Source organism: Dasypus novemcinctus, chromosome 23 (assembly GCF_030445035.2).
Source record: "Dasypus novemcinctus isolate mDasNov1 chromosome 23, mDasNov1.1.hap2, whole genome shotgun sequence".
Classification (NCBI taxonomy): Eukaryota; Metazoa; Chordata; class Mammalia; order Cingulata; family Dasypodidae; genus Dasypus; species Dasypus novemcinctus.
The window spans coordinates 9191851-9204859 of NC_080695.1; the positions used below are offsets into that span (position 1 = coordinate 9191851).

Sequence of the window (13009 nt, forward strand, 5' to 3'; positions counted from 1 at the left end):
TGAGCATGGTCTTATCTGATGGGAGAGGCAGGGCAGACACGAACGCTGTCCCTGTCACCGTCAGTGACAGGTGCATGTGGAACCACCTGTGCCGTTAGAGGGAACCGCCGGGCCGTGTGACGGGGGTTTGTCACCACCATGACACCGGGTGGCTGTCAGAGAGACGCAGGCAGGAGGGGCCGGAGCTGCTCTGAGTCTGCGCCCTTCCCCGCCTGGAGGAGCTGCCCAGCGGGCCCTGCGGACTCCTGCCGCCCAGAAGCATCCAGCGCAGGGAGGGTCACGGGGGCAGACGGGCTCCCGGAGGAGCCTCTCCACGAGGGGTGGTGCTTGATGGAAGAGCCCGTCCCCTGCAGGCTGCTCAGGGTTCAGACCTGTGCCGTGGAGGAGGGGTGTTCTGGGGGTGCTGAGTGGATTGGCAATAACTTAGGGCACACGGGGGGTGACACAGGAAGGATGGGTAGGCCCAGCCCTGGGAAGCCAGGCATTCTGGGACAGTGAGGCTGGACTTCATTCAGGGGGCGGTGGGGGCCATTAAATGGGGACCGGGTCCCAGGTTCGAGCTCTGCATGACTTGAGCTGACCTCGGGTTTCACCTCCTCCTGATGCCTCCCTCGATGGCTGTGAAAGCAGAGGCCCAGAAGCACCGGGGACCTGCACGCTGGGGACATTAGCTGGGCTGGACTGTACAGGGAGGAGGGGAGAGGAGGGGCAGGGGAGAGGAGGGGGAAGAGGGGGAGGAGGGGGCGGGAGTCCCAAGGTCCGTAGAGTGATGACCTGATCCCCCAGTGGACTGTCACTGAGGCGTTAGAGGGAAAGCCGCACTGCTGCTCGTAGATGAAGCCCCAAGATATCATGTCGAGTGAAGAAGGCAGACACCAAAGGCTTCTTTTCTCTATTGTACAATTCCACTATCTGAAATGCCTAGAAAAGCAAATCCCTAGAGATGGGGTAGATGGAACTTTCCATGGGGAGCCGGGCTGCGGGATGCAGTCTGCCTGGGGCACGAGGGCGCCGTCCTGTGCTGGGTAGAGGTGCGGGCGGCCCGGCAGCGTGGCTGGGATGCAGGCCACTGACCTGAGAACTCGGAAGCAGAGGAGGTGGGGATTTTTGTGTTGTGTTTGTTACCACAACTTTTCTTAAAGTGAAAACAGAGGGTAAGAGCCTCTGAACTAGGGTCCTGTCGTTGAAACTGGCCAACCTAAGAGTGCATCCAGCTTGCAGGGACAGGACTGCACACCAGCTAGGAGTGCAGGGGAAGGAGCAGGGGAAGGGCAGCCCCCAGTCCCCGAGGACAGGGAGGGCTGTGGTATCGTCACCAGGAGTGGGGCGAGCTGGGGAGGAGGGCGACATGTGGAGCAGGGGCGCCAGCACGGGCTCTCCCGCTGAGCCGCGGGTCTGGCAGCCGCAGGGCAGGGGCCTCAGGAGGAGACCTGAGCCGTGGTGCAGGGAGCCGAAGGCCCCAGGAAGAGGCCAAGGCCAAGGAACAAGGAGGGGAAAGGGCCTGCATGGTGGGGTCGTGGTGGGGTCGGCAGGGGCGAAGAGGAACCAGTGCAGGAAGAGCTGGGGGAGCGGAGGAAGGAGGACCCGTCAGACAAGCCCCAGGAGAGGGGTTCTCAGGTGCAGAGAACGTGCCGGAGGTCCCCAGAGGACTGTCCCAACCCGCTGCTTCCGAAGCTACAGAGAAGGTTCCAGAGTGCAAACACGAGGCCCTGAGCTGTTTCCAAGCCTGCCCCCCCCCCACCCTCAGGTGAGTCGAGTGCTAAGTGGACAAGTGGACTCCCTCACCAGCTTGTGGGGGGGGGGCTGCAGGTGCCAGGAGCCTGTGGGGGTCGGCCTCTGGACCTCACTCGCTGGGGGCCCCTTCCAGAAGGGCCTGTGCAGATGCCCCTCTGCGCCTGCCCCAAGCCCTCCGGGCTGCATGAAGGGAGCCACACTTGGCTCCGGCCGGGGCCGCCACCGGCAACAAGCGGGTATTCAGTGTCTGTGGAAGTTGCTTGACGTGCAAGTTTTCCTGCTGACGCCAGAGTTTCAGCGAGCAGGACGCCCTGCGCTGGCAGCTTTCCACGGAATGAGTCCTGGAGAGCCTTCTGCTTTGCTCCTCGGCTGGATGAAAGGAGCGTTGCTGCCTTCCACCCTCCCACCCCTCGCTCTCCGCACAGCTGCAGTTGTGTGCGCCTCTGCAGAATCACCTCAGGGAGGGGGTAGTGGCTGCCCTCCAAGGAGCCACTGACCCCTGGGGTGCCAGGCCCTGCCCAGGCCGAGGGCCTCCACCTGCCTCCTCGGTGGCCCCACTCAGCAGCTCCCCGATGCAGAGAACTTGCAGTTGGTAGGGAAGCCAGGCGGAAGGTCTGCGAGCCCTGCTCAAAGGAGCGCACAAGGCAGCAACCTCCGGCCTCCAGCCCGCTGGTGCCGGACCCAGGCTGGACGGGGAGGCGGGCGGGCAGCAGGTACGCGGGCGTGGCCGGCGCGGTGCGGCCGCTGCTGGTGTTCCCCCGGATGGCAGCACACTCTAATGGGTCCTGAGGACCTCCCCCTGCTGAGCGGTGTTTGAGGACGCATTCTGCTTTTACAGTAATTGTTGCAAAGTGCTGTCTGTTAGATTTCAAAGAAGGGGAGAAAAAATCTTCAAAATCCCAGCTTCCCCAAGGAGCTTTGGTTTGTTTTGTCTTTTAAGAGGTCTGCCTCACTCTCCATCCGGCACATCATTAGTGAGCGGCCAGTTGCTTCTAGAACGCTTTGTTATGATGGTCAGGCAGTCGACGTACAGAGCCGGAGGAGCCCAGGACAGATGAAAGAACTTCTGCTCGCCAGTAAAAATCTGAGCCTCTTTAGATCAAATGTAAACCTTTATTATAAGAATTTAATTTTCCCCCGAGAGGTCTATAAGTAAAGCCACTTTTTTGTAATAATTTGCTTTTGGGGTTCACTGCAAAACGACCCATGTTCAATGCTGATTTTACAGGCTTCCACCTGCTCCTTTGTACATTCCTTTGGAACACTGAACAGCCCGCACTGACGCCAGGCTGAGGCTGGGCCCATGGGAGACCCCTGCCTGCCGTGGGGGTGTCAGCGTCGGGGGAGAGTCGGCCATATGGTTAAGTATGAAACGGGAGTGACACAGGTTGCACCCCGAGGCAGAGGATTGCCCTAGGCAGGGTCAGCACCGCTTCTCAGGAAGGGCCCTGAAAGCACAGACCTGGGCAGCCTGAAGGCAGCACCAGCAGTGTGCAAGCCAGTGCACAGGGCTGGGTGCCAATAAAGCTTTATTTGCAGAAACAGGTGGTGGCCGGATTGGGCCAGCGGCCTCATCCGTGACCCCGTGCTAACGCTGCATTCCGTAGGCCTGCCCGGGCCACCAGCATCTAGAGCGTCACTGTGTTTGACGTACTCTTTATTGATTTTCCAGACTCTAAAGTTAGACGTGAGTCCTCAGGAGGCTGAAAAATGCAAAGCCAGAGGTTATGGGTGCATTGCGCTTAGAACACCCGCGGGTGTTACCTCTAACGTGGCGATCCTATTTCAGCGTTCTTCCTTTCGTAGACTGAACTTACTCTGACTCTTGTTCTCCTTCGAGCCAGCTGGGCCTCTCGTTAGTGAGCTAAATGATCTTGCAGGACACACTACGTCTTGGCACGACAGTCGTGTTTTTAAGTGTGTTTTTGACATGCGTGGTAAGCCCTGCGTTAGAGGAAGTAGGAGGTGCCCCGAGAGCACGGGATTAGGGCCTCAGATCCTGCAGCCCGATGGGGTGGCACAGTAGGGGGTGAGGGGAGCGCTTCCTGGGGCTCCGCCAAGGCCAGGCACGGAGTTGGCCGGTTGCGCACAAGAGGGCAGAAAGAGCAGGCAAGTTTTAGGGTGAGGAAGGAGACTGCAAAGCTTCGCGCATGGTGTAAGACCCGGACCAGGCATCCCAGTAGTGGCCAGCAGTCCTGCTGGGAGAGTGGCGGAGCAGTAGGCAGAGCCGTGGACCCGGGCTTTTGACACTCCTCAGATGACAGTTTTCAAAAGGGGAATCAAGCACTGGGTGGGAAGTCGCCATCAGTTTGGGCCTAGCCCTAAAATTGTTCATTGCATCAGTGAAACAAAAGGCCTCGAGTTAGCGGGCACGGCCTCCCCGGGTCACCTGTCTGTGAGTGGCAGCGGGGCCTGTACCTCTGGAAGGAAAGCCCCTCCTCAGAGAGCTCCAGCGCAGGGAGGACAGAGTGAAGGCTGCCCTCTGGCCCTGCGTTTCCTGGCAGCAGGACTCCTCCTGCGACTTTTGCTCATGGGGTTGCAGGTCCCTGCTGTCAAGGAAGGCCAGGCGGTGGCCTCGCTGCCCTTCTCCAATGCCTACAGTGCTCCTGGCTGGTCCCGTCTGCCCTGGGCACCATCTGCAGTCGCGCAGGTCCCTTCCTATCCTCTTGGACATGTGGGCGGGACTGGCTTGGAAAGGCAGCGGCACTTCCCAACCCTGCCCACCCGGCTGCCCCAGGCATGCCGGCTGCTCCTCCAACCCGCAGCTGCACGGTGGCCGAGGGCCCCTGTGGCAGCCAAGGTGCCAGAGCAGGCAGGTGGGCGTCCACAGGCTGGGGAAGCGGGCAGGCCGGGGCTGGGTGCTGCCGGGCGTGAGGTGGCTGGCCCGACTGGACAGGTGCACGTCGGGCACCGGAGCAAGGGTGCTGGCAGGGCCCGTCACCCTGGGGATCCCACGCTCCTCAGCATTGTTTACTTACCCTGCAGGGACCTCCAAGAGTCACCCCAGGCCTGGAGAGGTTGGGGGGTGCTTTATGAGAGGGCTCGCCTTGGGCGGGGCCCTGGGCAAGGCTTCATTCTCACGCAGGCGTGGTCAGTGGGACGTGAACAGCGCAGGGTGGGCACAGCCGAGGTGGTCCCCCGAGGGCGCTGGGCGCGGAGGGAGGGGCCCATCTCTGAGGCTGGGAGCAGCCTCTTCTCCAGCCTCCAACCGCAGATCCGAGGTAAATAGCTTCTGAATTGACTGGCCTGAACCGGAAGCCCCTCTCCTCTTTTCTTTTCCCTTCCCCCTTTTAAAAACGTATTTTCCAAGGAACTGCGCAAGTGCTCTGGTTGACGACCCAGAGGATTCCTCTCACCTAAGTTACCTCCAGTTCTGCCACCCCAGAGTCCCACACTCCCAGAATCCACACTTCCGGAGGGTCCCTTGACACTCAAAATCCAGCTGAAGTTCGTGGAACTTTGCTTTTCAGGAATCCATACAGTGTATCAACAACCGAGAGTGGTGCGTGTAAGGGGAGAACGCGCTTCAGTACCCCAGCCTGCTTCTAGCCCGGTCCTCTGTGCCCACCTCCTCCCTCAGCCTGAGCACTGCGGAGCCCCCTCCGTCCGTGCTGCAGGGTGTCCCTTCAGCATGAGGCCCCGAGGGGGCCGGTGGCGCTGAGCACCAGCCCCGGCGGTGGTAAGCAAGGGCCTTTCTTTCTGGCCCCCGCTGCCTCCGTGAAGGGGCTCCTGAGTGCCGGCTCCTGAGTGCCTCCCTGGGGGAGCTGGCAGCCTGTGCGGGGGCGGGTCAGCACCACCTGGAGGCCCCGCCCCTCCCGTGGCCACGCCCCCATGGCCACGCCTCCCCAGCCGGCCCAGCACGTGTGCGCAGTGGCGCGGGGCTGCCGCCAGGGGCCTGCCAGCCTCTTTGCGGAGCTGCTCGCCCCGGGCCAGCCTGGACCCTCCCTCCTCCCAGGGGTGCAGTGCGCCGAGCTCTACCAGCACATTAGTTTCTTACCCTTTCATGCCTGTGGCTCTGGAAGAGAATTTGGGGCTCCTTGGGGTTCATGCTGCGAGCACCGTGGAGGCCAGCTGGTCCATGAGTGGGTGTAACCCTCCACGCCCTTGCCGGCAGGAAGCAGCGCAGGCTCCCAGGGCACTGCCTGCCCTTGGCCGCCTCGGCTTTGCTGGCTGCTGGGCACTCCTGGCCTCCTCTGACTCCAGATCTTGTTCCGCGAGTGTCTTGGGCCCGATGTGAGTGGAGGGTACGTCGAGTCACCTGTTCTGCCTTCAGAGCTCTTTGCCCAGTCCCCTACTCCTCCTCCCCCGGGAACGGGAACGGGCTTCTCCTGCCCCTCCCAGCCCCTGCCAGCTCAGCATCTTCTGCAGACCTCATGAGTGCTTTTCCTCTGTCGTCTCTCTCCTCTGTTAAATGCACGAGGCCTGGGCAGACTCCCCTCCACACAGTGCCCTGGGCCCCCAGAGCCACCCAAGGTCCATCTGCAATGACGGGGGTAGGTGGGACACGGCTGCCCTTGGTGGACCCTGGGGAGGGGGCCGTGCACAGCTCCCCCTTCTTTGTACTTTGCGGGCAGGGCCTGTGGCACGGACAAGGCAACCGAGCACGGCAAGCCTGTGGGACGAGCGAGGCGCCGGGGAGGTGGGGGTTGTCCCAGGAGGGCAGGAGGAGGGGTGCTCAAGCTCAGCAGGGGGGCCCTGGAAGGATTCACGGGGGAGCAAGGTCCTGGGGGGCACAGGCTGCTGCTCTAGGGTCTGCCCTGCAGGGACGGTGCCCCCACATCCGCTCCCTGAGGATGCCTTTGGAATCCCAAAGGGGCAGGGCCTGCTGGGGTCGGTGCAAAGGTCACAGCCGAGGCCTTCTCTGGACAAGCCCTTCTCAGGTCAAGGGTCAGCTGTGGTGTCCTTGGTGTGCGTTTGGGGCAGAAAGGGTCAGGGTGGCAGGGGGTGACCAGGTCCCCTGGTCAGTGTGTGGGGAGTGACCAGCCAGCTGGGGGCCAAGTCTCCGCTGCGTTGCTGTGGGTTCTGGGCCCTGCTGGCACCCCTGAGTACTGTCACGGCAGGGGAAGCCCAGGGTGGGTGTGGGGGCCTCCCCGCTCCAGGCTCACTACACCTGCAGAGGCTTCTTCCAGGGTCCAGCCCCCCGGGCCTGCTCCTCCCAGACCCAGTGGAGGGAAGAGCAAGAGCCTGCTGGCGAGGCCCAAAGCCGGGCTGCACGACTTGGCTGGGGCTGCCAGCCCCCCATGACTCAGCCCCCACCACCCAACAGCGACTCCAGTCCCCCTTCACACAGGTCGGCGCCATCGGAGACGAGGAAGAGTGGGTCAGCGTCTACGAGGAGGAGAATGAGCCCGATGCCCAGACGCTGGAAATCCCCAACCTCACGCCCTACACTCATTACCGGTGAGGCCAGGCGGCGGCTTTAGTCTACAGCCGCAAAACCCAGTGCGCGAATGTCGTTAGACATGTCCAGGAACAGGGAAAGTGAACCTAAAGAGCAGGCAATGCACGCAGGTGATGCGAGGTCACAGGAGGTTGTGCCTGGAATTAGATTGGGAGTGGGCTTTCCATGGATACAGAGGGCAAAGTACCCTAGAGAAATGGCCCCAATTACGTTAGGCTCCAAAACCAAGGCCCTTGGGAGCGGGTGTATCTCAGTGGTTGAGTGCCTGCTTCCCATGTACAAGGTCCTGGGTTCAAGCCCCGGTACCTCCTAGAAAAAAAGTGTAAGCCAAGGCCCACAGTGGCCTCTCGTGGCTGTTAATGTGCTGAGCGCAAACAGGAACATGCCCTTTAACCTTTACTTCTTGACCCTGAAAGTGATCAGGGCGGTGAATCCTTGGCCTTGAAGAGGAGAACATAAGCTATAAGCGATCTTTTCTTTTCCAGCAAGGTCTTTGAAGGAGATGATGTTCCCAGTTATCTCCAGGTGCTGAGTCTGATAATGTCTGAGTTCTGCCAGGATGGACACATTTTGTAAGATGGGGAGGGAGGACAGGAAATAAGAATGACTAATTCAGGGAGTAAAAGGTGAAATCACAGCTTTGCCAAGAGCGTTTTTTTCAGTACAATTCCAAAGTTAGAATTAAAGGAGGAAAAACCAAACAAATTAAAAGGCTGGGAGATGTTGTTTAGCTTTATTTATTTCAACATCCTTCCTAAGGTTAGCACAGACCCTTGGAGAGAGGATCCACCCATCTTTGGAGGAAAACCTTTAGTATAAAAGGAGCTGCTGGGATTTAAGTCTTACTGTGACATTAGCTAAAGCTTTGTAATGATTTCCATATCAGAAACTGGGATTAGACATCATGTCCTCTCTTAAATTCATGTAAACTTAGGGGGTCTCTGTGATAAATATGAGTGCATGCCTAGGATTTCTTCTTACATGTAAGTTCAAGTCAAATAATTATTCATACAAATAAAGATGAGACCGAACTGAAAACTTTAAAATAGACTTTAAAGAACATCTAACTCCACCTCATTTTATAGATAAGGAAACTGAGGCAAGGCTGATTTGCAGAAGCCTCAGGATGACTGACTGGGCTAGAACCCGAGAGCGTAGATTCTGGGTGTTGGTGCTTCTCCTGCACAACAGAGGGCCTGGGAGGGGAGGCTGCCCCAGCCGTCAAAAAGAAAAACAACTTAAACAATGTCATTTGCTAGCCAGCTCCTGATGCTCCACTCCTGTTAAGCAGCTTCCTGAACTTGAACCTTCCGGTGCTGCCCTTGAACTTGAATCAGCCCATGGCAACCGGTGACATAGATTGCTAGCAAGCTAACCGTCCAGTTATGCCTCACTTGGGAATTTAAAATTGCTGAGCTGCAATAGATGTACCATTCTTTGAAGGTTTCATGTAATTTGCATTTTAGATGAGACTGGGTAGAGAGAGGGCATCCTGGCGCAGTGGCCTTCACGGGTCATCTCCACATACCTGAGCCCTCCCTGGAGAAACAGTCGGGCTTTTGTTTTCTCCACTCTTCCACCTCATCCGTGCTTTGGAGTAACTCTCCCGGGTGGTTGGCCTTGCAGATTCCGCATGAGGCAAGTGAACGTGGTAGGTGCGAGTCCTTTCAGCCCGTCGTCTCGCGTCATCCAGACCCTGCAGGCCCCCCCCGACGAGGCGCCGACCAGCGTCACCGTCCGAACCGCGAGTGAGACCAGCCTGTGGCTGCGCTGGGTGGTGAGTGGGTCCCCAGGGGGAGGCTGCGGGAGGACAGCCTGGAGGAGACCGGGGCATGCAAGAGGCCAGAGCCTTGTGGTTCCAGCCAGGACTCAGCTCTTCCCTGCACCACAGAGTGTCCGTTTCCCAGGCCGTGCTGCACCCAGCCCAGGCCGCCCCGTTGGTGGGTGGCATTGCTCACTGTCTCCTTGGGGCTGAGGAACATTCTTCAGGGAGCGTGCCAGCGCTGCTCCACTCGGGGCCTCCAAGTCCTCAGGTTCTGAGTCCTTAGGCCCAGAGCAGTGTCCAAGAGAGCCAGCCTGGTGACGCGCCAACACAGTCCCCACACAATTATGCCAAGCATGTTTTTTAAAAAGTGTGTCTAGGCAAAGTTACTGACATGGTTTCGTTTAATCGAAGAAAAGTTCCAAGGAAAGATTGAGCAGAGGGCTCTGAGGAAGCGTTTTCCACGGGCTTGGCCTCACCAGCCAGGCCCGTCTTCTGGGACCCTTCTGTTCTGAGCTCACCACGGACTTTGTTGGCTTCCAGCCTCTGCCTGACTCCCAGTACAACGGGAACCCCGAGTCCGTGGGCTACAGGGTCAAGTACTGGCGCGCAGACCTGCGGGCCTCGGCGCTGGCCCAGGTCCTCACCGGCCGGCTGGAGCGGGAGTGCACCATCGAGGGGCTGGAGGAGTGGACGGAGTACGAGCTGCAGGTGCAGGCCTTCAACGCCATCGGGGCCGGGCCGTGGAGCGAGGCGGTGCGCGGCCGCACGCGGGAGTCTGGTGAGCTGGACGGCTGGGGAGAGGGACAGACTTGTCTCGTGGGCTTGTCTGTGGGTGCGGGGCCAACTAGGCCGGCCTCGACCACATTCTAAGGAAAATCTCTCTGGGGCCTCATGCACTGATTTGAAACTGATGGTGAATTATCACAGGGGCTGGACACATATTACTGTTTTTTATTGTTAATCTGGGCTAATTTTCACTATTAACGATGGAAAGTATACAAGATTCACAAGGTGTTCAGGCTCTCCTCTTCACAAATGAACATGTGTAATACGTTAGGACAGCTAGCCTGCTGTGGCAGATGGAGCCCCGCCACAGTCTAAGGTGGGCCAGGTAGCCCTGGACCTGCTGGGCAGGCAGCTCTCTTCCTGAGGAGGCTCTGCTGTCCTGCAAGGCTAATTAGCTTATGCACCCCGATGCCAGAGAGGAAAAGGAAGAGCAGAGTGGGCTCACCTATCTCTTAAAACCCATCCGGAAGTGGCACACATCCCACGCCCACCGGCTCCTGGCTAGAGCCTGGTGGCTGCTGAGGGCTGCTGCTACGTGCTGGGAAGAAAGCAAAGTGCCGCTGAACACGTGGTGTCCCCTCCGGTGTGCTGTGCTGGCGTGCCCCCAGTCTCCAGGCTGAACGGCTGCCTCCAGCCAGCCAGCTGTGGCCAGAGGACTGCGTCGGCCCGACTTGAGGGTCGAGACCCAAATGGGGCAATGCTGATGTCTTTAAAGGGTGGTGTGACAATGCTTCCTTCCATCTAGTTGGAAGTAGTGAGGTTTGGTCCTGGAAAGAAATGGTCGAACGTGCAAACCCCGCCCCCATCTTCTTCAACAGCTGTCACAGCAGGCACTCGGTTTATCACCAAGGTACTGCTGTTTCTGGGCTTACTGAGGCAGTTGGAAATAGTCCTCCCTTTCCTCCCATTTCTGTGGACACATGGTGAGGAAAAGGGTCCTGAGGCTGGCACCCGCGATCGAGGGCATGATCAGAGGTGGTGGGCAGGCCAGCCCCTCCCCGTTCCCTTGGGATGTCCTGGGTCCGTTTCACATCTCGATGTCGCATGTCATCCGTTCTCTCTTTCTTCTCTTCACTGTCTCCCTTAAATGAAAAGTTGGCCCCCATGACTTTAGCTCCATCTTAGAGTCAGCCTTGCTTCTGGAGCCGGGTCCTGGGCCCGGCCCATGTCTCCTGAGGCTCCTGGGACTTGGAGAGGCCGCTCTTGACACTGACGTGGGGCAGGGGGCAGCTGCGTCCACACTGGAGCTCCCAGGTACCCACTACCCCCTCCGTCTCCCTGCCCGTGTTGAGAAGAAACAGTCACCCTGGCTGTTGGTGATGGTGATAATATTTATAATAACAAGGGCAATGAATTCCAGAAGGTTGAAAACCGGCTCAGGAGATGCAGTTGGACTCCAGAGAGGCCCTGGCAGGAAGGCTCCAGGAGGCCCGCGAAGGAGGGAGAAGAGCTGGCCGGGGCGGCTGGCAGGGCCGGGCGCTGGCTCCTCGGGGTGCAGGCTGCGCGGCTGGAGGAAGGCATGGCTGTCCGGCAAGTCCCTGCCCCAGCTCTGGCCTGCCTGCCCCTCCTAGGAGCTCTAAAGAGCGACCCAGGCACAAGGAGTGTCGGGGAGGGACAGAGAGCTGGGAGGTGGGAAGATGGAGAGGATCCGCCTTGAGAAATGTGGAGAAGAAAGGTGCCACAGCTTCTCGCCCAGTGCGCGCCTGTCCACCGCCACACGCTGAGGGGAGCTTTGCTCACTGTGATGGACAGCCAGGACCACACGGAGCCTGTTCGGGGTGTCCCAGTGGGCCGCGCGCCGTTTTCTAAGAGCATCACAATGCGGAAAGCGTTGGGAAGCAGCGACAGGTCTCTCTTCTCACCTTTCGGTGCTCCTTCCCCAGTTCCCACCAGCATGCCGAGCAGGTCCGGCCCTGACCTTGCCCTGGACAGGAAACCCCTGGAAGGTCATCAGGCCTGTCTCCACACTAGTCTCTTTTCATCTCTGGCCCCAGGTGGTGCCTCGTCTGAGAGGAGGGTATCACTTTTAGCCAAAAGCTCTCACCTGGCTCTGGGACTCTTTCTTCCTAGTCTTCTCTGAGTGGGAAGAAGGGGTGGGTGAAAGAGAAAATGGGGGAGGAAGGGAGAAACCGAGGGAGGAAGGGAAGGAGGGAGAGAAGGGGCAGGAGAGTCAGAGGGAGGAAGGGAAGGAGGGAGAGAAGGGGCAGGAGAGTCAGAGGGAGGAAGGGACAGAGGGAGAGAGCTGGAGGGAGGGAGGGAGGGAGGGAGAAGCTTGAACAGTAGCACAGAGCGGAGAAGCATCCTCAGAAGAGGAGCTCTCTCGGTGACAGGTGGGACCTTGGCGTGGACTCGTGGGAGCCGCTGAAGCAGCCATCGTGGCGGGCATCAAAGGTTTGCCAAAGCTGGCGTCTTCTCCAGCTTCCTCTCAGACTGTCGAGATCGTGATGCTGGAAGTTGAGGACAGACCTTTAAGCTCATCTGTGACTGTGACCACGTGGACTTTTAACAAATTATAACATCTTCAAAACCTGATTCTTTTTGACAGTGAAGAGAATGTGAGAAATTATAAGGCACAGTTTGAGCTCCACTAAGAGGCTGGCTAAGGAAATGTAAAAATAGTTCTGCTAGAAATGACCAAAATTGATGGATAAAATAAAAATTTTCAAAATCTTAAATTTATGCTGTGTTTATAAGAAAAAAGGGCAATCCCAGGTGTCAAAGGCAATGGGGAACTCAAAAGTGCTGCTGCTGCCCAAGTGGGGTGGGTGGGCTCCATCTTGCATGTGTGGGCAGTGGGCCTTTGAGGACCCCTGCAGGGACGGGATGAGCCTGAGTCTGGGTGAGGTGGGGTTTACAGTGAGCATGAGGACAAGGTCCTGGAAGGCTGGGGAGGCTTTGAAGGGTAGACTAGAAATGTCTGCCCACAGCTTAGGGACATGGCAGGGAAGCTTGACAGTGTCATATGAGCTCTGGGTGGGAAAAAGTACATAGCTCAGGTTTAGGTTCTGAAGTTATACTATTGGAATGGCCCAGAGACTTCTAGATAAGAAATTAGTGTAAAACTTGGTTGCAGACACCAAAAGCACAAGTAGCAAAGGAAATTGGCAAATTGGACTTCATCAGAATTTAAAACTTTTTTTTTAAACTTTCCTGCAACCTTTTTTTTGAGTTACTGGGGCGAGGGATTGAACCCAGGACCTCGTATGTGGGACGCCAGTGCTCAACCACTGAGCCCTATCAGCTCCCCTGAGTTGGTTTTTTCATTTGTTTCCTTGTTGTTTGTTTTTTGTTTGTTTTTAGAAGGCACCAGGAACCAAACCTGG

General features: G+C 58.2%; 1 protein-coding gene across 5 annotated transcripts in view; it reads left to right on the forward strand.

The window, feature by feature from the left end:
• The window catches only part of SDK1 (sidekick cell adhesion molecule 1), a 917480-nt gene that overhangs the window by 793361 nt on the left and 111110 nt on the right, over positions 1 to 13009 (forward strand). For all 5 annotated transcript variants that reach the window (XM_058285708.1, XM_058285711.2, XM_058285709.2 and 2 more), the window contains 3 exons: positions 7025 to 7134; positions 8762 to 8912; positions 9441 to 9678. In XM_058285708.1, coding sequence (XP_058141691.1) covers positions 7025 to 7134; positions 8762 to 8912; positions 9441 to 9678 — 499 coding nt within the window. The remainder of the gene's footprint in view (positions 1 to 7024; positions 7135 to 8761; positions 8913 to 9440; positions 9679 to 13009) is intronic.